Genomic DNA, 25,513 nt, shown 5'->3' with positions numbered 1-25,513 from the left:
TTAATAATAATAAAAATACCTTTCCCCCAAATACTTGAGCGTTCGTATCATTAACTAGAGTTCAGTATTTATTTACAGTTTTTTTTTCATTTAAGGTAAATTTGATTTCTGCAAATCAAGATACAGAACATTATTATGACTTCATAAAGCACTGTTTATGTCCCTTGCAAGGCAAAGCTCTCACCCCATCCCCACCCAGAAGGAGAAAGAGAGAAGATGAAAATAAATTACTGAATTAATAGAGGGGAGAGAGAATGACTAAAGACAAAAATGGAGATTCTTAAGCGGGGGGGAAGGGTATTATAAATAGTTACAAGTTAATACATGTTAAAATGCTATTCTTTATTTTTTTTAATTAAGAAAATTAATGAAATATTTTGCTTTCCAACTTCCTTCATAGCTTTCTTTAGTGTCTCTCAAAAACTGAAGGGATTTTGTATTGAACTATAGTGACTTCCTCTGGATCTTTTCATTTGAAAAGTTTCAGACAAGAGAAGAAGAGAGAATGAGAGCAAGAGTGTGTGTATGTGAGTGTTTGAAATAGTCAGTGTTTCTATGGATTTGTATAATTTATTAGTGACTATTTTACTATACAGTGATTATAAATATGATGACATTTGGAGGATTCTAGGATTTTTATAGACTTTTTTATACTTTCTTTTTTTTTGGACGGGTCCATATTTAGCTTTTTCTTGAAACCAAGTACCTCTGGTGACAGTTTACAAAGTGGCAGCATTCCATTGGCAAGTGAACCTTTGGAGCACAAACCCATATCCAGTTCAGCAGAACCTGACCTGATCAACTTTACGAATTTGCCAAAACATAACCAGACCATTACTGAAGAAACAAGCTCTGCAGTTGAATCAAGGTACCATAGAATTCAGAGAACTCTTTATAAAAAATTGGGTGCCCCTGTAAAAATTTCATCTTTAAATACAACCTAGATGACATAGACATAAGTTCTGGCATGTTTAAGAATGTAACTTTAAAGGCTACCCACTCCCATATTCTGGCCTAGAGAATTCCCTGGACTATACAGTCCATGGGATCGCAAAGAGTTAGACACAACTGAGCGATTTTCACAGTGTTTAAATATCTAATGAATGAATCTGATGATAAACCATTTTTAATACTGTTTAATGTTTTACAGTGGTCTTTTCCAGAAATGAACTTCCCAACAATAAAAAGTATTTTCCCTTTCAGTGTAGTCATTGCCAGTTTCCAGATACATACTCTCTTTACAGAGAAGTATACCTTTAACTCTTAAATATTGATTCAAACATTTATTGAGAGCCTACTGTATGCTCAGCATTATGCTAAACACTAAAAATAAAAAGTAAATAAAATCTGACCTCTGTTCTTAGGTGGGTCATGGCCTGAAAGTGAAAGTCACTCAGTCCTGTCCGATTCTTTGCAGCCCCATAACTACACAGTCCATGGAATTCTCCAGGCCAGAATACTGGAGTGGGTAGCCTTTCCCTTCTTCAGGGGATCTTCCTAACCCAGGGATCAAACCTAGGTTTTCTGCATTGCAGGCAGATTCTTTACCAGCTGAGCCACAAGGGAAACCCGGGTCATGGCCTAATAGAGATTAAATACTTGACAGTGAATCTGCCTTACTTATTTGGATGCAGTATACATACTTCCAGGTGATTTTGTTTAATAAAGGTGAAATGTTTGAATAGAGCACGTGAATGGGCACTTAGTCTTTTAAAAATTACACCATAATACTTACCATACACCCTCTTCCTACCCTCATCAGATCATCCACTTCATCCTGTTTTTCTGACTGATTTTACAAAAATACCTGAAGAAAAGTTAATTCCTATAAGGCAGTACTGACTCTTCTCAGATATATTCAGTACATTCAAAATTTATTATAGAAAATACTCTAACTCTACAGATTTAGATTGTTTAAACTAATCTAACCACAGCATTTCTTCTTCATTTTTTTAAGTGATGAAATAATGAAAGCCAGCGGAGATGTCCAAACTATGAAAATTTCACCTGTGCCTAATAGTTTATCAAAACGAAATGTGTCTTTGACTAGAAGTCACAGTGTTGGAGGTCCCTTGCAAAATATGGACTTTTCCCAGCGACCGTTTCATGGCATTTCAACAGTTAGTCTTCCAAACAGTCTGCAGGAAGTTGTGGTATGTACAACATTATAATTATACTGTGTGTTCCTGTAAGTATATATTGAAATAGCGTCTTCTTCTGTAATAGGTTTTTTTAATCACATGAAAAGTGATACATTTTCATAAGCAGGCTAAGAACTTTCAGATTTCAAAAATGTATACAAATAACCAGAAGAGCATAATGAGTCCTTTTGTGGCACCATCCAGCTTCAGTAATTTTCAACTTATATTTTTCTGTCATGTATACCCTCATTCAGTTCTTTTGTAGATCCATTTGAAGCAAATTTCAAACATATATTCCATTTGTCAATATTTCAGTATTTATCTCTAAGAAATAAAGACTCTTAAAAACGTAATGCTGTTGGTTCAGTCGTTAAGATTCCACACTCCCAATGCAAGGGGTGCAGGTCGGTCCCTGGTCAGGTAATTACTATCTCACTCGCCACACAGTGCGGCCAAAAGTCAAACAAACAAAAAAGTGCCATTATCAGACCCAGGAAATAACAAATGATGGATCAGGGTCATTCAGTCTTCATTCGAATTTCTAGTGATTTCAAAAATGTCACGTATGTGTGCTTTGCAGTTTGAGGAATCAGGATCAAATAATGCTTTGTGATTGGTGATCTGCTTTCTGGTCTTTTTAAATCTATAGACTCTTTTTTCCCCTTGTAATTTATTTGTTGAATACAACCCTGTAAGTTGGTAATTGCAGCTCGAAGCTTGACCAGATTCAGGTTTTTTGTTCTGTTTTGTTCATTTGTGTATTTTTACAAGGCAGCTTCATCAGTAGTGGTATGTCTCGAGGGACGTGAACTATCTCTGTGGGCTTAGCAGCTGTTAACCCCTTAAGGCCTAGATAAGTTATCCATTTGGAGCTATAATATGACAATACTCTAATTCTGCCATCTTCTTTATTATATGAAATATATTTATAAAGAGAAACTTATGCTATGGCTTTTGTCTGATTTTTTTCCAAAAATGCAGTTTATGTTGGAAAAGCAAGAAAGATGTTTGATTTTAATTTTTCCTTTTATTTATCAAACTTCACACTGACAAGTTGGGTTCCTAGCATTCTCCAAGGTGATCCATTATCTGGGGGCATAGGGTTTCATTTTGACCTCATGGGTTTAAACATTTATGTTTACATCCACTGCTGTTGTTACCCTTATTGATGCGTATTTTATTCCTTCTTTGGTCAGCTAGAAGCCTCTGCCTGTTGGTGCCTTATTCCTTTTGACACAACTCTATTAGCTTTTATGGGTCTTTCCTGATCACTCAGTTGGTAAAGAATCCACCTGCAATGCAGGAGACCTCGATTTGGGATTGGGAAGACCAACTGGAGAAGGGATAGGCTACCCACTCCAGTAATCTTGGGCTTCCCTGGTTGCTCAGCTGGTAAAGAATGTGCCTGCCATGCGGGAGATCTGGGTTTTATCCCTGGGTTGAGAAGATCCCCTGGAGAAGGGAAAGGCTACTCACTCCAGTATTCTGGCCTGGAGAATTCCATGAACTAGTCCATGGGGTTGCAAAGAGTCAGACACGACTGAGTAACTTTCACCTTTGTATAAGTTCCTTTAAAGTTTCCTTGCTTTCTTGTATTACAAGATGTTTGATGCTCAAGTGTTACATATTTCCTTCTTCAGACCTCGAATCAGCCATTTCTTTAAGAAACATTCCTTTTAGAGAAAAACAGTATTTGGAGATCTCAATCTGGGCACCATGGGTACTTGTTAATATTGGTCATAAACACTTTATTCTAATTGTGTACAACTTACAAAGTCTAGGTTGGGTTTCTTTTTCCATTATTTTCATTATTTCATTTGATTTCTAAAATTGCTCTTTAGTTTTTATTGCAGTCAAATGTATAAACAAGTTAGATATATTTTAAAGACTCATCAAGAAATATTAACACAAAAAATGGCCTCCTCTGTTTAGAGTTTTACGTGGAAGATAAAGTCAGATTTTTTTGGTATCATTATGAAACATCAGAAACGCAAATATTTCTTGTAAAAAGTTGAAAAGGAAAAATCAGTCATACATAGGGCATTGCTCTTAATGTGATAAGAGAAACTCATGTTTAAAATAGGGCCTAGTATATGGATTAATAATTTTTGTTCATAATCATTTAACTTAAGGGTATTTATGATTAAGTACTTTTTCTTCTTTTATGTTTTCTTCAGGGTGTTATACTACATGTAGTAATGGCCCTGAAATAAGTTTGAAAGGACAGAAAAGTGTGCTCTCATTGAGACATACTCTGAAACATACATAATAAAATTGATCATATTTACTTCTTTTTATATTTCTGTTTTTAAGGATCCTTTAGGAAAAAGACCCAACCCTCCCCCTGTTTCTGTGCCTTACTTGAGTCCTCTAGTGCTTCGCAAAGAACTTGAATCTTTGCTAGAAAATGAAGGCGATCAGGTGATTCACACGTCCTCATTCATCAATCAACATCCAATCATTTTCTGGAACCTCGTTTGGTATTTCAGGCGTTTGGATCTTCCTAGTAACTTGCCAGGACTTATCCTCACTTCTGAGCATTGTAATGGAGGCGTACAGGTAGGGAACCAACTTCTGTACTTAAACTACATTCATGTTGGTTAGGATGAGGCTTCACTTCAGGTATTAGGAAGTATACAATAGTAGTGTTAAGTCATAGGTTATTTCTCTCTCACTTAAAAATTTAGATAGGTGGTCCAGGGATGGTATAATGCTAGAGACTTGAGAGCCTTCTATCTTTTTTGCTTGTAGTGTGGCCTCCAAGTTTTACACCTGGTCTAGGATAGCTGTACTCTACTTCCAAGCTACCACATCCATATTCCAGCCAGCAGAAAGAAGAAAAATGGATGGAGAATATATTCTTTCTTTAGGGATAGTTCCTAGATTTACATATAATCTTTTTATATGTATTTGTTTGGCCTAAATTTAGTTATATGATCATTTCTAGTGGCAGGAGTAGCTAGAAAAGTGGTTTTTATTCTGAAATATAATATTCCTAGCTGTGAGGGATGTTTGGGGGAGAATGGATACATGTATATGTATGGTTGAGTCGCTTTGCTGTCCACCTGAAACTGTCACAACATTGTTAATCAACTACACTCCAATAGAAATAAAAAAAATTTTTTGAAAAGATATTCCCAGCTGAAATTCTCACTTTATTTTAAAGGATTTGTATTTGCCATATTTTTCAGATATATTTAAAAACTAGTGAAGTTATTTTGCTAGGTCACATACTGAATAAGTGATGAGGGGCTAAGACCACAGTCTGGCTCTCTGACTCTGCTTGAGCTGGCATCCTTGACTCCCAGGGAGACAGTAAACTTATGATACTGAATATTGAGAGATACCCCCCCACCCCAAACATACATCAGAGGCACAATAAACTTTGAGAGTCTTGTAAACTGTTTTGACTGATTTATGTACTAGTCAGTACAATGAGATGGAGAAGGAAATGGCAACCCACTCCAGTATTCTTGCTTGAGAATCCCAGGGACGGAGGAGCCTGGTGGGCTGCCATCTATGGGGTTGCACAGAGTCGGACACAACTGAAGTGACTTAGCAGTAGCAGCAGCAGTACAATGAGATAGTAGTAACTGTAGTACTTTCTCGTATCTTAAAATTTGCTGTGATGAAGGTTAATCACATTCACGTGACTGCTGTGCCAGTTACCAAGTTGTCACTCAGTCCTTGAAATTCAGAGTGAGAATCATGCACCTCAGAAAATAATAACATTTGTACTTAGATACAAGTAAAAATTAAAATTTTTCTTCAGAGTTTTAGGTCTAGAATTTTATTTTTTTTAACAAACCCTAATGTCGAGGGCTGACTTTCAGTAGATCACAGCGAGGGAGCTGCTCTGCTGTGTACTAAATCTCGACTCAGAAGCAAGTCATCTGTGAGTGGTTTAGCACCAAATTCCCCAGGAATGTGCAGTGCGTGACGGGCAAGGGGGCGGCTGCCTTTCCAGCTGCGCCCTGTGTCCCAGGAGGAAGGGCTCTCAACTATGCCGTGCTCCAGGTCTAGAATTTTGAAAAGGACTCACCTGTTTTATATAATCAAGCTTTGCTAGGTCCACTGGTAATTACTATTATGCTTAGTTATTACTGTGCTTAGGGTACTAATACTGTCTATTGATCTTTTTTAGCTTCCCCTGTCATCTCTGTCCCAGGATAGCAAACTTGTTTATATTCAGCTGTTATGGGATAATATCAACCTTCATCAGGAACCAGGAGAACCTCTGTATGTCGCATGGAGAAATTTTAGTAAGTAAAATAAAGACGTAAAAGACTGAAACTGGAAACAACCAAATATCCATCCACAGGTGACTACATAAGCAAATTACTGTACAGTCCATCCACACAGTAAAGTACTGTTTCAGTTTAGTTCAGTTCAGTCGCTCAGTCGTATCCGACTCTCTGTGACCCCGTGAATCGCAGCACGCCAGGCTTCCCTGTCCATCACCAACTCCCGGAGTTCACTCAGACTCAAGTCCATCGAGTCAGGGATGCCATCCAGCCATCTCATCCTCTGTCGTCCCGTTCTCCTCCTGCCCCCAATCCCTCCCAGCATCAGAGTCTTTTCCAGTGAGTCAACTCTTCGTGTGAGGTGGCCAAAGTACTGGAGTTTCAGCTTTAGCATCATTCCTTCCAAAGAAATCCCAGGGCTGATCTCCTTGCAGTCCAAGGGACTCTCAAGAGTCTTCTCCAACACCACAGTTCAAAAGCATCAATTCTTCAGCACTCAGCCTTCTTCACAGTCCAACTCTCACATCCATACATGACCACAGGAAAAACCATAGCCTTGACTAGACGGACCTTTGTTGGCAGAGTAATGTCTCTGCTTTTAAATATGCTATCTAGGTTGGACATAACTTTGCTTCTTTAGTAGTAAATAAAAATGTATGCCTGAGGGAAAAATAGAATTGAGGAGATGAGATTAATTATTTTGCTTTGTTTTTAAATCTTTCATTCACTTTTAGTATCTCCTCAGGCTTTTTTCCATTTTATTTCAAATTTATTTGTTGTATCAACCTGTTAATCAGATGTCCTGTTGAGCTGAAGAGTGGCTTTTTTGTGTGATTCTTACAGTCTGTCTATCAAATATTAATTTGGTGAGGTATTTGGAGAGTAAATTCTGTACAGCAGATGTGTTTGTGTAGATGATAATTTCAATTATATTGATATAAGCGTCAAAGATTTTGGCTTTATTTGCAGTTTTTTATATATAGAACATATTTTTACAAGGGGTTTAAAAGGTTATCCAGTATTCAGAAGCCTTGTGAGTCCGTAAGAAACCACAGACAATCCAATAGGTCAGTGAGTAAATGGTATCAGTAGGCAGTTTGTGGAAGAAACATTAAACTGCTGCTCTGTAGATATACAGTGTACAAAGCTGTCAGTACCACGATGCTTCCCAAAAGATTATAATAATGAAAAACTTAATACCTAACGAGAGAGTTGTGATAAACCCACGTTATGAAATGTTGGCAAACAAGAAAAGGAAGGAGTTATTTCTATATAGGTTCCTGAAAGGATGGATGCCCATTATATTAAGTGGAAAAAGGCAAGTTGTAGAACAGTATATGATCTTTTTTGCAGGAATTAAAAAAACCAAAATGCTTTATTAATATTTACTTGTTTGGCTGTGCTGGGTCTTCGTTGCTGCCCGGGCTTCTCTCTGGTTGTGGTGCGTGGTGGGCCGCTCCCGTTGTGGTGAGGGCTTGTCATTCAGTGGCTTCCCTTGTTGCGGAGCACAGGCGCGAGGGCGTGCGGCTTCTGGAGTTGTGACTCCCAGGCTGTAGAGCCAGGCTCAGTAGTTGTGGCACATGGGCTTAATTGCTCTGCAGCATGTGGGATCCTCCCGGATCAGGGATTGAACCCACGTCTCCTGCATTGGCAGGCAGATTCTTCACCACTGAGCCACCAGGGAAGCCCCTGTATGTTTTTAATGTATGCATAGAAAAAGGTCTAAAAAACTATATATATCCCAAGCTGTTAGCAGTACCTGCTCAGAAGAGAAAAGGGATTGTATTTTTTCCTACAGTCTTTTACTACTTAACATTTTACTTAAGCTAGAAGAGAAGAATCTGACATTTTCCCTTGAAATATGTCAATCACAAAATTATGACTAAATGTATCTATTTTTGTCTTTTTGTTGTTTTTCCAGTTATGATATTTGAACACTTTTTAAGCAGGAGCAGAATAACCTTGAAATTTATGCTAGAAAAAAATAGCATTATAACCACAATTTCTTTAGTTGTTTCCCCTCATATCTTGAAATAGATAAGTGTTTTAAAATGTTCTATAATTTGTGGTAGGAACAAAATTTAGAATTCCCAAGAATAGCTTTGTTTCTTTACTTGGTTTCTTTAAGTGAAGAACTGGCACATAAATAAGATTATAAGACATAATAGAATTGAGTAGTGACTTTTGGAAAAGCAGTATGGGGAGCTGCACAGTCCCAATTCCCAGCAAAACAACATAATTGGTGAAAGTTATTAAAGACAAATGTATCTGTGTATGTCTATGACTATAGAGGAAAATGAAGAAACATTTAAGAAAATATATATTAAATTGCAGTGAAACAGTGATTTCTGTAGCACTTGGGCTACAACTTGCTGCTCCCCACCAGCCCCCAGTCAAGGGGCTATAGCATCTCCCTGGGAAAGACAGGTTGTCAGCAGTTCTCATGCTCCCAACTCTACCAGCTCTATAGCACAGAGGTTCGGTTCCAGGACATGAGGAGGCTCACTTCCTCCACTCATCCCCCATTCATTGCCTGTTTCAGCAACCTTTGAATACTGGAGCTCTGATTGTTCTCACAGCATCTTGCTCATAAGGGAGAGGTTTTATGCCATTTGAGGCAAGCTAAAGAATTGGAGGCAACTGCATCCCTCCAGTGCCCCACTCACAAAGTAGGGGAATCATTCTAAGAGAAGGCCACAGTTCCCAGCCCCGGCTCCAGAGCAGTGGCCGAGAGACAGGCCATAAGAACAGAGAGCTCAGAAGTTCTCCCCAAAGGAAATGATCTTATTTGGGACAGACTGGAGAAGTTCAAACCTAAAAGCACTCTTGGAAAAAGTGGAGATTTTGGTGAGAGGGCCAGTATTACCCTGATACAAAACCCAAAGACATCATAGGAAACAAAAATGAAAAATCCGTATCACTTATGAATATAGACATAAGGATCCTCAGCAAAATACTGTAAACCAAATCCAGCAATTTATAAAGGGGACTGTACGTCATGACCAGTGCTCTTACCCCAGACATGCTGTGTTGATTTGAAAATCACTTACAATAATACACCGTATCAATCAGAATAAAGGACAAAATCCACATGATATCTGAATGGGCACAACTGAAGCATTTCACAAAATCTGTTGTCCTTTGTTAAAAACACTCAACAAGCTAGGAATAGAAAGAAACCTCCTCAGCCTGATTATGAATATCTGAAAACCTACAACTGGTCTCATACTTAGTGAAGAAGGACTAAATACTTTCCCTCTAAGCACAGGAACAAGACAAAGATGTCTGTTTTCATTATTTCTTTTCAACATTGTACTGGAGGTTCTTGTTAGAGCAGTTAGATGGGAAAATAAAAGGCATCTAAATGAGAAACAAAAAACTATCCCTATTTGCAGGTTCTGTGATCTTATATATGGAAAATCTTAAATTAGAAAATCCTAAGGAACACACACACACACACGCACACACAGAAAAAGACAAATGGATAAGTTCAGCAGAGTTACAGGATATAACATAAATATATATAAATCAACTGTATTTCTATATACTTTGACTTAATAATCCAAAAATTAAGAAAATAACTCCATTTATAATAGCATTAAAAATAAAATACTTAGGGATAAATTCAATAAGTTAAGAAAGTAAAAACACCTAAATAAATAGAAATCCCATGTTCATGGACTAGAAAAGTTAATATTGTTAAGATGGCAGTACTCCCAAATTGATCTATAGATTCAGTACAATCTATATCAAAATTCCAGGTGGCTTTTAATAGAAATTGGCAAGCCTATCCTAAAATTTATATGGGTTTTCAAAGGACCTAGAATAGTCAAAATAAGTCATAGGACTCATTTCTTGATTTGAAAACTTACTGCAAAGCTACAGTAATCAAAGTGGAAAACTGGCATAGGGTAGATATATAGGTCAATGGAATAAAGTTCAGTTTCCAGAAATACACCCACACATGTATAGTTAATTACCTTTCAACAAGAGTGCCAAGGACCATTCAGTGGGGAATGGATAGTCAACAACTGGAACAACATGCAGAAAAGATAAAGTTGGATTTTTTCCTCACATCATACATAAAAATGAACTCAAAATGGGACATATACCTAAATGTAGGAGCTAAAACTATAAAACTCTTTAAAGAAAACATTGGAGTATATATTTTCATGACCTTTTATAGGACCAGGCCTTCTTAATACAACCCCAAGAGGTGACAAAAGAAAAAGTAGACTTAAAAACATCTGTGCTGAAAAATCAACCATTAAAAAGTGAAATGTCAGCCCACAGAGTTGGGGGAGATATTTGCAAAGTATCTTAAGGATTTGTATTCAGAATATATAAAGAAGTCTCAAAACTCATCACAAAGAAGATAACTCACCTAAAAACTGGGCAGAAGATCTGTCTTAATTAGTTTGGGCTGCTGTTACAAAATAGCACAAACTGAGTAGCTTACTAAAAAGTGTACTTACTATTACTTTATTAGCTTATGAAATTTTTTATTTCTCACAGTTCTGGAGGCTTGAAGTCCAACGCCAGGTTGCTGGCATGGTCAGTGAGGGCCCTCTTCTAGATGGCAGGCTTATTATGCCCTCAGGCAGTACAAGGGATGAGGGATCTCACCGGTGCACCCATTTTAAGGGGCGCTAAACTAATCCATTCATGAGGACTTTGCCCTCATGATCTTAACCACCCACTGATGGTCTCACCTCCCAATACCATTTAGTAAGCATTCCTTTTCACCATATGAATTTTGGGGTGACACAGACATTTAGATCCTAGCAGGATCCTGAATTGACAGATCTCTAAAAAAGACATGTAAATGGCCAGAAATGAAAGGATGCTCGTTATCACTAAACATCAAGGATGTGTAAGTCAAAACCACAAAGAGATACCACTTCATACTCACTATATTGGCTTTAACCAAAAGGGCAGATACTAAGTTGTGGTGAGGATATAGAGAAATTGGAACCCCAGGTCATTGCTAATTGGGATAAAAAATAGTTCTGTTGCTTTGGTGTAAATAGTTTCACAGTTCCTCAAAATAGTAAACATTTAACCGTATGACACAGCAGTTGCACTCTTAGGTATACACCCAAGAGAAAGAAAGGCACACATCCACACTAAAACTTACACACTGTTTTCAGCAATATTTTTCTTAATATCCAAATAATGGAAGCAATCTAAATGTTCATATTAACTGATAAGTGGATACAGTATGGTATATCCATACAATGGAATATTCAGTTCAGTTCAGTCGCTCAGTCGTGTCCGACTTTTTGCGGCCCCGTGAATCGCAGCACGCCAGGCCTCCCTGTCCATCACCAACTCCCGGAGTTCACTCAGACTCACGTCCATCGAGTCAGTGATGCCATCCAGCCATCTCATCCTCTATCGTCCCCTTCTCGTCCTGCCCCCAATCCCTCCCAGCATCAGAGTCTTTTCCAATGAGTCAACTCTCACATGAGGTGGCCAAAGCACTGGAGTTTCAGCTTTAGCATCATTCCTTCCAAAGAAATCCCAGGGCTGATCTCCTTCAGAATGGACTGGTTAGATCTCCTTGCAGTCCAAGGGACTCTCAAGAGTCTTCTCCAACACCACAGTTCAAAAGCATCAATTCTTTGGCTCTCACATCCATACATGACCACAGGAAAAACCATACCCTTGACTAGACGGACCTTTGTTGACAAAGTAATATCTCTGCTTTTTAATATGCTATCTAGGCTGGTCATAACTTTTCTTCCAAGGAGTAAGTGTCTTTTAATTTCATGGCTGCAGTCACCATCTGCAGTAATTTTGGAGCCCAAAAAAATAAAGTCTGACACTGTTCCCAATGTTTCCCCATCTATTTCCCATGAAGTGATGGGATCAGATGCCATGATCTTCGTTTTCTGAAGAATGTTGAGCTTTAAGCCAACTTTTTCACTCTCCTCTTTCATCTTCATCAAGAGGCTTTTTAGTTCCTCTTCACTTTCTGCCGTAAGGGTGGTGTCCTCTGCATATCTGAGGTTATTGATATTTCTCCTGGCAATCTTGATTCCAGCTTGTGCTTCTTCCAGCCCAGCATTTCTCATGATGTACTCTGCATATAAGTTAAATAAGCAGGGTGACAATACACAGCCTTGACATACTCCTTTTCCTATTTGGAACCAGTCTGTTGTTCCACATCCAGTTCTAACTGTTGCTTCCTGACCTGCATACAGATTTCTCAAGAGGCAGGTCAGGTGGTCTGGTATTCCCATCTCTTTCAGAATTTTCCAGTTTATTGTGATCCACACAGTCAAAGGCTTTGGCATAGTCAATAAAGCAGAAACAGATGTTTTTCTGGAACTCTCTTGCTTTTTCTGTGATCCAGCAGATGTTGGCAATTTGGTCTCTGGTTCCTCTGCCTTTTCTAAAACCAGCTATGTGGCAATGAAAAGTAGTGAATGCTGATATATTACAAAATGAATTAATTTTAAAATATTACAGAAGAAGTCAGACACTAGAGTATGATTGCATTTATATGAAACAATCAGAATAGGCAAATCTGTAGAGACAAAATTAGATTAGTGGTTGCCTAGGGCTGGAGGGAGTGGGAAGAGAAGAGAAGTAACTGCTAATAGGTAGATCTCTTTTGAAAGTGATAAAAATGTTCTAAAATTGGTGATGGTTGCACAGCTCCATGAATTAAGGAGCAGTGGTGAAGTTGCATATTATCTTTGAGTTGAATGCCCGAAAATCATAGCATACAATGAAAATCAAATCTGTTCAGCAGTAGAAAAACTAGGATTAAAACCCATAGAGGGCTTCCCTTGGTGGCTCACTGGTAGAGAATCTGCCTGCCAATGCAGGAGACACAGGTTCAGTCCTTGGTCTGGGAAGATACCACATGCCACGGAACAGCGCAGCCTATGTGCCACAAATACTGAGCCTGTGCTCTCAAGCCCGGGAACAAAAACTACGGAGCCCATGTGCTGCAACTGCTGAAGCCCGTGCACTCAAGAGCCTGTGCTCCATGACAAGAGAAGCCCGTGCACCTTAACTACGGAGTAGCCCATCCTCACTGCAACTGGAAGAAAGCCCAAGCAGCAGCAGAGACCCAGTACAGCCAAAAATAAACAGTTTTTAAAAAACGTAAACCCATAGCAGCCAGCATTTCCTCTTGTAACAGAGAACTTTGCTTTTCTTTGGTTCAACACAAAGGAAATATTACTAGTTACCTTTATTAAGGGGCTGGGTTGTATGCAAATTAAATAGCTTGCTTTATGACAGATGCTCAAAAGGAGGTTGACTGGGCAACTTTTGGATACACAGTTCCATCTCAGCTGATGTGGGTATAATAAAACTGTATGGCTGCTGGGGTTACCTCCAGTATTAAAGTTTAATACTGGAGCTTTTTCTGGGCCAAGCTTACATTGTTGATTTGGTGTATTTTTAATGTTAACTGTGATCCAGTTCAAATATGCCACTGAAGCACTTTTTATTTTTTTTTTATTTTTAAACTTTACAATATGTATTAGTTTTGCCAAACATCGAAATGAATCTGCCACAGGTATACCCGTGCTCCCCATCCTGACCCCTCCTCCCTCCTCCCTCCCCATACCCTCCCTCTGGGTCATCCCAGTGCACCAGCCCTAAGCATCCAGTATCGTGCATCGAACCTGGACTGGCGACTCGTTTCATACATGATATTATACATGTTTCAATGCCATTCTCCCAAATCTCCCCACCCTCTCCCTCTCCCACAGAGTCCATAAGACTGATCTATACATCAGTGTCTCTTTTGCTGTCTTATACACAGGGTTATTGTTACCATGTTTCTAAATTCCATATATATGCGTTAGTATACTGTATTGGTGTTTTTCTTTCTGGCTTACTTCACTCTGTATAATAGGTTCCAGTTTCATCCACCTCATTAGAACTGATTCAAATGTATTCTTTTTAATGGCTGAGTAATACTCCATTGTGTATATGTACCACAGCTTTCTTATCCATTCATCTGCTGATGGGCATCTAGGTTGCTTCCATGTCCTGGCTATTATAAACAGTGCTGCGATGAACATTGGGGTACACGTGTCTCTTTCCCTTCTGGTTTCCTTGGTGTGTATGCCCAGCAGTGGGATTGCTGGATCATAAGGCAGTTCTATTTCCAGTTTTTTAAGAAATCTCCACACTGTTCTCCATAGTGGCTGTACGAGTTTGCATTCCCACCAACAGTGTAAGAGGGTTCCCTTTTCTCCACACCCTCTCCAGCATTTATTGCTTGTAGACTTTTGGATCGCAGCCATTCTGACTGGCGTGAAATGGTATCTCATGGTGGTTTTGATTTGCATTTCTCTGATGAGTGATGTTGAGCATCTTTTCATGTGTTTGTTAGCCATCTGTATGTCTTCTTTGGAGAAATGTCTATTTAGTTCTTTGGCCCATTTTTTGATTGGGTCATTTATTTTTCTGGAGTTGAGCTGTAGGAGTTGCTTGTATATTTTTGAGATTAGTTGTTTGTCAATTGCTTCATTTGCTATTATTTTCTCCCATTCTGAAGGCTGTCTTTTCACCTTGCTGATAGTTTCCTTTGTTGTGCAGAAGCTTTTAAGTTTAATTAGGTCCCATTTGTTTATTTTTGCTTTTATTTCCAATATTCTGGGAGGTGGGTCATAGAGGATCCTGCTGTGATGTATGTTGGAGAGTGTTTTGCCTATGTTCTCCTCTAGGAGTTTTATAGTTTCTGGTCTTATGTTGAGATCTTTAATCCATTTTGAGTTTATTTTTGTGTATGGTGTTAGAAAGTGTTCTAGTTTCATTATTTTATAATACATGAAATTGGTGTAAGTATTTTTTCTTAGTAATTCAGGAATTACTCTTGTATCAGTTAGGATTACACTCTACTGTATTTAGTAGAAAATGACAGAATCTTAAACAGGTAAAGATTATTCTCTCACATGAAGAATTTATGTAGACACTCCAGGACTGGTACGCAACTCCTCTGTCATCAGGGGCCTACTCCTTACGCTTTGTCTGCTTTTCCATCTGTAAAGATCCATGGTCATAGGATGGCTGCTGGAGTACAAGCTATCGCATCCCAGCCTCAAGCACAAAGCCTTTTAAGTTCACGAAAAGGAAAAAGGGACAGGCCTCTCCTATCTGAAGAAAGCAAGAAAAATATTTTTTATTTGGTTACATTGCAGCATAATTGTGAAGGTGAAAAGAAATAACTTCTTAAATACATTGAATAAGTGTATTCTTTATTACTGTGTTCATATCGTTAGATTCTGAAAAGAAATCGTCTCTCCTGTCAGAGGAACAAGCAGCAACAAGCACTTTAGTAGAAATCATCAGGCAGAGTATTCAACATAATGATGTTCTTAAACCCATCAACCTACTTGCACAACAAATGAAGGGAGATGTGAAAAGACAAAGGTAATAATTCAGTATTTTTTAGTTGATGTCACTGGAAATAATTTCATGATTTTTTAAAAAAATTACTTTCAAAACTATCTGCAGTTGTAAAAGAAACACATAACTCATTGTGGAACATCTGATTCTTTTTTAAAGTGCTGCCCAAGTGTATACATTCATACTTCAGCACAAACATAATAAAAATGTCTGAGGAATAGATTAAATTTTAGTAGGTGATGCATTCATGTCTAAAATATATTCAGTCTTTGGGAAACACTACTTCTATTCACTGGAAGCCTATAAATATGTTTAATATCAATGTTAAACATATCTACTGCTTGTTCAGGCCATGTCACACAGTTTATCTTGTGGGATGTAAAAAAATATATGAGTAGAAACAACTTAAGAAAATGATGGAAGCAATGAATCACAAAGGATATGGAGCTATCCTGATCCTCTTACTATTTATTATCTGCTAACTTATTTGGATCAGTACTCAACCCAGTCTCAGCCTAAGTGAATTTTGTGGTAAGCTTCAGCAAAGGGGACATAGTATCTTCTATCAACAGAAACAGTGTTTCCAGGTGCTCTTCAAGTTTGTAGTCATGGCAGCTTTGAAGACAGTCTCAGAAGTAACAGGACAAGAACTCATGATAGAAATCAATAAATCCTTTTATAATTTTAGCAGTTGATATGGAGATTATCTCCTTCACAGGCTAAAGAGTAGCCAGTTACAAGCATCTGATTTAAGGGCAGGGAAAGAATATGAGAAATTATATAGCTTGAAGCTTTTAAAGAAAGCTGCATGGAGCATTATCAGAATCAGCATTACAAATTTTTTTTTCTGTGTAAATAAATACTCAGAAGTCAGTTCCTAAATTCCCCTTTTTTAACAGCTGAGCCATGAATTTGATTTTTAAGGTTTCATTTGTCTTGCTTTTCTGTTCGCAAATCAGGTAAAGGTGATTTTTCATTTACTGTTGGGTTAAATTACTAGTAAGACACCACACAACCTGTTTGTGTCTAAGGGTTTAGACCCCTAACTTACTTAGAAATTAATTTGTCATGTAGCAAAAAATTGCTTTTCTAAGTATGAATTAGAAATTAGAATTGAAAGTTATCTATTGCATTACTAAATATCAATAACTTTAAGTTAAAATAAGCCATTTTTGTTTTGAACATGAAGCTTTATGCCCATTAACTTTAAACTTTTTAATTTGAAATAGAAGTTTGCAGGAAATGGCAAAGAAAGTATCTGTGGACTCTTTACCCAGCTTTTCCCAAAGGTGACACCTAACAACTGTAATGTAGTCAAACTGTGACACTGACATGAATGAATACAGAGCCTAATCTTTTTTTAAAGTATAGTTGATTTACAGTGCTGTTAGTTTCAGGTGTTTTTTTCACCATTTAAAAAATCTTAGCATATTTTTCATGCTCTTTGCCCATTCACTTCAAATATTTTGTTTTATAGGAGTTTATACAGAGAAATCCTCTTCTTATCATTAGTATCTCTTGGGAGAGAGAATATTGATATTGGTAAGTTGGTCAAATGTGGATTACTAAAGGTGGTTTAGTCTTATTCTCATAATTTAAAAAATTCTAACTGGTATGGGTAAATACTCCATTTGCCTTTTAAAAGATTTCTAGCTTTAAATGTGCAGTTTATGTATATAAAATGATTTGACTACCACTTTTAAATGCATAGCTTTCATCTTATTAACAAATTCCAACTACATTTTTGAAAATATCTTTCAGAGGCTTTTGACAATGAGTATGGACTTGCATACAACAGTCTGTCTCCAGATATTCTTGAAAAGTTGCAGAAAATTGATGCTCCACCAAGTATCAGTGTGGAATGGTGCAGGAAGTGTTTTGGAACGCTTCTCATTTAAATATAACAGATTGTCTAGACTTTTGACACAGTGCTGGGGGAATAGACTCAATCTGGAGACATTCAAGGTTTTTTCATAATACAAATTGGCGAAAACAGAAATGAACTTAGTCTTGGGACAGTATTTATGATGAAATCGTACTGAATCATCTCAGTGTAAAAATGCCATTAAAATGCCCCAAGGTTTATTGAAGATTTATAATTTGAGCTGTTTATATCTGCTGAAAATTGGTATCACATTTTTCAGTATTTCTAGTAGTTTGATAATGGAAAACCACTCTTGGCATTTTGTTTGTTTGAAGCTGTTGAGTTTGGGGGAGCGGCAAATTAACGTAAACTTGCCTAACCCCCAAACAAATGAAATCTCAATTATAACAGCAACTGTTTGTGTATTGTGTATATATGTGTGGCTGTGTAGGTGTCTATTCAGCCATATTATATTTATTAAAATTCTTAAATTGCATGTTGCAATAGTTTTTTGAAAGGGGTTTCCAACTATTAAAATGACTACTACTAAACTCATATGTAGTCATTTAAGTTCAAAATTACCTGAAAGTCTGATGAAAACTGCCATGCCTTTGACTTCAAAATTAATATATTATTTTTACCCTTCATGCTATATATTAGCTCCCTTAACGGGTTATATTTCAAATATAACCAGTTCCTTCATCCTCTTCCCAGTACCATGTTAATTTGCAACAGCTTTAAAATGGAATAAATGAGCCAAATAGTTTAAATGAAATTAGATCAGCATCATAATTTACAAAATTAAAATTCTTGTGTATGTCTTTGGGTCTGAAATTGTTCAGGCACATAAATTGTTGCTATTGTTCACTTTTAAAAACCTGTGGAATAACTTGCACTGCAGAATTCTATTCTTGTATATTTAGATTGTATGCTTATTTGTGCATTTGTAAATATGGTTTTTTAGGATGAATCAATTAAGTCTTAAAACATTAAAGCTTATTAAGCTTGTTGCTTGTAGGTTTAAGAAAATCACGACCTCACACGCCTCACTGACATTCATGCCTTTCATTAAACCATCCCTTAAGGATAGTAAATTTGTCTTCCTTACCTTTGCATGCATGGTTTGAAAAACCAATGATTGTGTGTGCTTCCTTTTACAGTAATTATGCAGATGACTGAATCACAGTTGATAACTATTTCCAGATGGTACAGTTAACATCACACAGTTACTATACCAATCTTCCAAGATTTCAGGGTTATTAAGACCTATGCAGAATCCTTGTTTCAATTTATGGTTAAAGTGCTGAGTTGAAAGAACTTTAGAATTCTCATTGCCTTAAAAATGGATCTTTTGCACTGTCTCAGAGTATGTATTTTTTGCAACTTAAAACTTGGTACTAGTTTTAATACTTTTAACACTGCCCCAACAGAAAGTTTGGAATTACCTTGCATATAAAAAAAAATTGAGGTTGAATAAAGTGAAAACTTCACAAGTTTGCTGTTCTCGTCTCTTACATTTTTAAGGCTCCTGAAATGTGCACAGTAATTCAAGTTCTTGTGGTCTTCAGAATTCCAGTATTGTCTGTTTTCCCACTTTTCTGTGGTTTTCAATAATTTGAACTAAATTACTCAACAAAGCACTTCCCACTAAAAATTACTGATGATGTATTCCTAAATCTTACACATTTAGGAATATTATGAATTTTACAGTAACTGTTAATCTAAAAAACATTCATTATAAAGCTTGGCCTATTTAGAAATAAGACTGATTTGTATTGAAGTTGCTTAAAGGCCTTTTCTAGCACCTACCACTGGGCAATAGAAATTTATAACAAAGACAAAACATCAAATTATTGAGACTTAAATCTAATTAACTTCTGAAAACCCATCTTTCAAAATATGCCAGGTTAGCATTTCCTTACTCTGGTTTTAGATTAACTGCATCAGCTGCATTTTATACATTGATTATAGCAACCTGCATTTTGCAATGTTAAAGTTTTAAATCTACCAGATTTCATGAGCTAGAATGGTCGAGGCCCACCTCATTTATCCACGTTAGGGACTGTACTCCTTGAAATCAGAGTGGTTCTCGTGTTTTATGCATTAGAATCAACCAGCTACTGGGTTAGAAGTCTGGATTTATACCAGACCTGCCTGCCTTTTGGCCTGTTACCCTTTAAGACTCTTAACTTCTCTGTCAATTGCCAACTGAAGTTTTGTAACTCTTAAGAGCTAATGGTCCTAAAAAAAAAAAAAATTAAAAAAAAAAAAAAGAGCTAATGGTCCTATACAGCAGAAATTAACAACACTGTAAATCACCTCACTCCAATTTAAAAAAGACCTGTGGATCCCCTCTGTGAATCTTGCCTCAAACTTCCCAATCATCATCCACTTTTTAGCCAGATCCTTGGGTAATTCTTCTGCACACTCTTAACTGAAGCACTTCAGTCTCTATCTGCATGCCAAAGCCACTTGAAAATTTTACTCACCTGTGTTAATACGTAATTTCCGAAAAGAAGTACCTTTTAAAGCCTAACGTACCTTCTTTCAAGACCCTCTCGTCTGTTAAAGGTTTGAATAAAGGTTCTAACTGCAGTTACTATAGAAAGCAGACATGGTACATACAGAAAAAAAATTCACTTTTGGGAATTCCCTGGTGGTCCAGTGGTTAGGAGTATGCTCTGAATGCCACAGGTCTGGGTTCAATCCCTAACCAGGGAGCTAAGATCCTACATCCCATAAACCACACAGTACAAGGTATACTTTCTGTGCACATCCTTCATAGATGCAAGAGTGTCTAAAAACAGGTACAGTCAAGTCCCTTGGAGAGTGTGACATGTAATAAAAATGTAAATTCACCTGAGTTGAAAAGGTTTCTGTTAATGTATTAAATCTGCACTGTTTTTAAAAGCTTTGTAAAAACTATTCTAAAAATGGTATCCATTAACTGTGTTTGTCACAAGTTACTCTTTTTAACATATAACAATGTCCATCTTCACAAAGGCACTTTTCATATATCGTGTAGAAACTACATTCCTTAAAATAAAGTCTGTCAAAGATTAATAGTCCTAAGTCATTTATTTCCCCCATTCTGTCCCATGCCTTGCTGAAAAGTCAATCAATCAATGTAAGAATTCTGAGACACCCACTACTCTGTTCTGGCCATTTCTTCCACTATCATATATAGTCTGTTTCTGAATATGAAGGACTATCACTTTCAAGTATCTCTTGCAGACCTATTCCACTGCTGGATTATACAGTACCTCCTTTTTCATGTTTGCAGACCTTCATTTATCTATTTGATCATCAATTAAAAGTCAAGAAGGGAGAGCTGATGTCTGATCTTATTTATTTGTTACTCTTAGAACATCTCATTTTTGACTGGACTCAGACTTAGAAGTAGAAGCTCTCAGAGAGGACAGCCTCCGTCTCTTGGCAATCTGTTCCTGCCGTTTTTCTTTGGCCTCCTGAACAAAACAAAACAAAACACAAAGTGCAGTTAAAGCTTATCTGGATTAAAAAATGCAAATCCCGTAACTCCTATTTCCCACTGAGATTTACCTTCATTCTCTTGGCCAAAAGTTTAGCATATTCTGCAGCCTCTTCTTTATTTTTCTTAGTACGCTGTTTCTTCAGAGCAATACGCCGGCGTTTGTGCTGCAGAACTCGTGGAGTCACGAGACGCTGAATCTTGGGTGCTTTAGTCCTAGGTTTCTTACCTAAAAATTTAGATGACTCAATTACTTCCATACCCTTGCTCAATAGAACCCACATTTATATTTTTAAAACATCAGAGATTCAAACTTAGTAGCACATTTAATCCTAATGGCTCACTAAATACCAACAGTTTGGATATCAAGTTCAAGGTCATACATAAATTTATGTTACTTAGCTGAAAAGATGGATGTCCTATCTTAATTTTTACTACTCACTTTGATATCCCTTCCATAATTACATTGTCTTAGTAGGATATTATGTATCTATACCATAAGACATGTGAACATTACTTTAAAACAGTATTTAATTTGTTATGAAAACTAAGTGAAGCATTAGCTGCGTCACTGTCTCACCCACCATGCTTTGAATTCCAAATTGGTTTTCAAATTTCTATTTTCCAAGATAGGAAGGACCTGCTTATCTGCTTATGAGGAGTAAAACCATCAACATTCATTAAATTTTTTTTGCTGTGCTGTGCTGCTTGTAGGAGCTTAGTTCCCCAACCAGGATTTGCACCTGGGCCACCACAGTAAAAGCAAAGTCCTAACCACTGGACCACCAGCAAATTCCTAGGAGTATCTTCATTGAGCCTGTCTGGATTATAAATCTGCTTCACAGCAGGAGTCTTTTCAGATGTAATGGTTTTAGTTTGTGGACCCCTGTGAGAGCAATAAACACTCCATATAAATAGTCTACGACTAAATGATCAATAAAGGAATTATAAAGAAACAAAAACCATCTTATAAATACTATGAGCTAGCACTTACTAATGTTATTTCCAGGGATGCAACTACAATTACTTTTTAAAGTGTATGATCTTCATGAGGATAATTGTGTATTTATACCATATCTTCAGCACTTAATAGAACCTGGCACAGAAAAGGTTTCCAAATATTTGGAATGAGTGACCAATAAGCACTCACCACATGCCAGGTATTAATTAGCTTATTTAAGCCCACAGTCCTGGAAACCAATACCCCAATTTTTTCCGATTTGTCAGGAAAACTCAACCTGAAACTAACATGTTATTTATGATGATGTGTTATGTTGACTAATAAACAATATACCTGCTTAAAATATAAAACACCAAGTTTTCTTGAAAAAACTAAAAACTGAGTTCCCATATGATCCAACAATCTCACTCCAAGACATGACTGTAATTCAGAAAGATACATGCTCCCCTATGTCCGTAGCAGCACTATTCATAATAGCCAAGACAGGAAAACAACCTCAATGTCCAGCAACAGATGAATGGATGTCATGGATATATACAGTAGAATACTAAACTACAAAAAACGACAGTGTCATTTAACCTAGAGATGATCACACTGAGTGAAGCCACAGTTAAGACAAATACCGTATCACTTACATGTGGATTCCAAAATACAACACAAACTTTACAAAACAGACTCACTGACAGAACAGACTTGTGGTTGCCAAGGGAGGTTGGGTGTGGAGGGATGGATTTGGAGTTAGGGATTCTCAGATGCAAATTATTACACATGGAATAAAGGCCTACTCATATCATAGCACAGCGAACTACATTCAATAACCTGAGATAAATCATAACAGAAAAGATTTTACATATAACTGAATCACTTTGCTGTACAACAAAATTAACTTTAATAAAACATTTTTATAGTAAGTCAACTATACTTCAACATAATAGTTATATATATAATATGTTCCCTGGTATTTTGAATGGTTTTCTAATTCGCAAAACTATCGCTATCCACATTCAGAAGTTAAAGCAACTTACGTTAATGAAAGCATCAACTTTATCAACTTCGGTAAACAAAAAATTAAAACCACTGATACGTTAAGAAAGCAAGTGTGTGGGCATGAGAGCATATTCAATCACAATTCCAGACTTTTCTCTTAACCCCAAAGCAATGAACTTAACTGACAGGTTATCTTTGAAAGAACTCATACAATGACTCAAAAGCAAATTTTCAAGAAAAATTCTAACACTATAGGGCACTGGTTATAATGAGTATTAATTCCAATTGCATACCTTGACCCTTTTCCACACTAATTTCCTAAAAATGCATATTCTAGGTAAATAGTAGGCAGAGATTGGCTTCCAACATGCATAAAGAATGGTACAACCAATGAAATTAAGCAAGCTCTATATTGCATAATCCCTCATACCGTCTTTGTTTAGGGGCTTTCGCACAACATATTGGCGGACATCATCTTCTTTAGAGAGATTGAAAAGTTTGCGGATTCTGCTGGCTCTTTTGGGACCCAGGCGACGAGGCACTGTAGTATCAGTGAGTCCAGGAATATCCTTTTCCCCTAAAAGAAAAAAGTGAACAGATGTTTTTAATTCAACAACTTCCTTACAAACAAGAACCCTAAACTGTTCAGGCATTGCCAAAGCGAGGTCCACTTTCAAAGATAATCAGCTTTAAGTCAGTGTTGACAAAAATAAAACTCCAGAATAAAAGGCTCACCTTTTTTCACGATGACCAAATTGAGAACACTCAGATTGGCATCCACAATGCAACCCCGTACAGATTTGCGCTTTCTCTCTCCAGTCCTCCTTGGTCTGTAACAGGAATGCCCCTTACTCAGTAGCAGGCGAACTCTGCCATGGGTCAAGACACCCTGCTTCATGGGGAAACCCTGCTTATCGTTCCCGCCACTGATTCGAACCACATAACCCTGCAGGAGAACACGATGACAAGTTAAAAACAAAGCATTGTGGCCTCTGAGAAGTACACCCTTAAGTCTACTTAGTACCGTTCATTAGGACCGATTTGACACTTTAAATAGTTTTCTCTGGTCACTAAATTTGTCTATACTTCCAGTTTCCCAAGTTAGATTAGCAAAATCCTTTCGACCAAGTCATATTTCTAGTCTTTATTTTACCGGAGTTGTTAACTCTTGGGGTAGAAACAGTATGTTATGAAACCTAAGTATCAAGGAACCACAAATCAGAAACAACCTTCTTGGCACTTTTGAAGATCCCTTTGGAGACCTTTAGCTTGCAGGTCAAGAACAATATATTTTTCATTTGATCTACATAAACATAACCCTGCCAAGTGATAAAGCCACCTTATAAAGTGACATTTGGAACTAACCTAAGGTTGGGAAACAACCCGAGTGTGAACCCCATTACATTTACCAATTACCAATAGCGTTTACCACCTCTCTTAAATACAGCTAACAATTCAACGCGACAGTTCAACTTTTACCTTCCATTCTTCACCCAGAGCGTCAGCAGCAACTTCTGTGGCCATACGCTTCTCGTAGAAGGTACGAAGTTTTCGTTCATCGTCCACTTCAATGAGCTTCTGGCAGCCAGTGGCCGGGAAAGAGATGTTCAGCTAAAAATTATAAACGAGGGGGAAAAGAACTTCATGAAAATAGCAGAACCACTAGAAAAGTTATTCCATAGCAAAAAGCCTTTCCTGTCACCCGCACACAACAGAAAATTATTCACTAAAGGACACGTGCAAGGCGCCACAAACACGGCACTAAAAATAGGACCTATCTTGCAAGGCTTGCGGAATGCCGCCACGGAGAATTACGGTCCACAGCCGTTCACTCTCTCAGATCAAGGAGTCTGACCTACGTGCCGTCAGCTCGGCCGCCTCTATCCTGCCTGAGGGTCAAGTCGCCACCATGGCGCTCCCAGACCGGCGTAGCTCCAGCTGCAATCGCTCGCCATCCGCTCTCCCATGGAGCTCCGGCCCCAGAAGAGCGATCCTTCTCCTGCCTCAGACTCTTCTCCATTCAGGGCTAGGATTTTCGAGCGCAACGACACATCGTAGGGCTTGCTCCACGTTCCACAAGCCTACCCGGACACCCGCCACCAGTTCCTACCTTCATTCTGAAGCGGCCGACAGCCTCCGAGGCGCCACGAAAAAGAGACCCAACTTCCGCTTAGCCCAGGTCACATAGGCTCTTCCAGTTCTCGCGAGATGTGTAGACGCCTGGTATAGTGGAAGTGAGTATTGGTAGGCAGTACTTCCGGGGTGGGGTTAATCAGCGGTTGGGAGATAAGAGTCGGTAGGCGGTGCGTACGAGGCGGCACAGGTTTAGTACGGAAGACTAGTTTTTCTACTGCTTGTTCTTTCCCTTATGATTCTGGGTTAGGAAGCAGTTCTGCTCGGTCCCGGACACTGCTTCTGATGATACCAAGGAAGGAGGCGGGATCGGAG

General features: G+C 37.8%; 2 protein-coding genes across 6 annotated transcripts in view; one reads left to right on the top strand and one right to left on the bottom strand.

Moving 5' to 3' along the window:
* The window catches only part of DENND4C (DENN domain containing 4C), a 124,702-nt gene extending 104,012 nt beyond the window's left edge, over positions 1 to 20,690 (top strand). For 4 of the 5 annotated variants that reach the window (XM_086414949.1, XM_086414950.1, XM_086414948.1 and 1 more), the window contains 7 exons: positions 686 to 868; positions 1,958 to 2,153; positions 4,455 to 4,700; positions 6,286 to 6,403; positions 15,637 to 15,787; positions 17,241 to 17,305; positions 17,525 to 20,690. In XM_086414949.1, coding sequence (XP_086271075.1) covers positions 686 to 868; positions 1,958 to 2,153; positions 4,455 to 4,700; positions 6,286 to 6,403; positions 15,637 to 15,787; positions 17,241 to 17,305; positions 17,525 to 17,661 — 1,096 coding nt within the window. In that variant the 3' untranslated portion in view covers positions 17,662 to 20,690. Of the gene's footprint in view, positions 1 to 685; positions 869 to 1,957; positions 2,154 to 4,454; positions 4,701 to 6,285; positions 6,404 to 15,636; positions 15,788 to 17,240; positions 17,306 to 17,524 lie in introns of those variants that run through there. The other variant, XR_015169494.1, reaches the window with a different exon arrangement.
* A 263-nt stretch (positions 20,691 to 20,953) lies between these two features.
* RPS6 (ribosomal protein S6) lies at positions 20,954 to 25,227 on the bottom strand. Its single transcript, XM_086414952.1, has 6 exons — positions 25,176 to 25,227; positions 24,545 to 24,676; positions 23,801 to 24,011; positions 23,496 to 23,642; positions 21,189 to 21,346; positions 20,954 to 21,094 (listed from the first exon to the last, which is right to left on the bottom strand). The coding sequence occupies exons 1-6, from the start codon at positions 25,179 to 25,181 to the stop codon at positions 20,999 to 21,001; spliced, it is 750 nt and encodes a 249-aa protein (XP_086271078.1). The 5' UTR covers positions 25,182 to 25,227; the 3' UTR covers positions 20,954 to 20,998.
* Between the last annotated feature and the right edge of the window lie 286 nt (positions 25,228 to 25,513).

Source organism: Bos grunniens, chromosome 8, assembly GCF_055505025.1.
Source record: "Bos grunniens cultivar Pamir isolate PY7600 chromosome 8, Bosgru_T2T1.0, whole genome shotgun sequence".
Lineage (NCBI taxonomy): Eukaryota > Metazoa > Chordata > Mammalia > Artiodactyla > Bovidae > Bos > Bos grunniens.
This window is presented reverse-complemented; position numbering and strand designations above follow the sequence as displayed.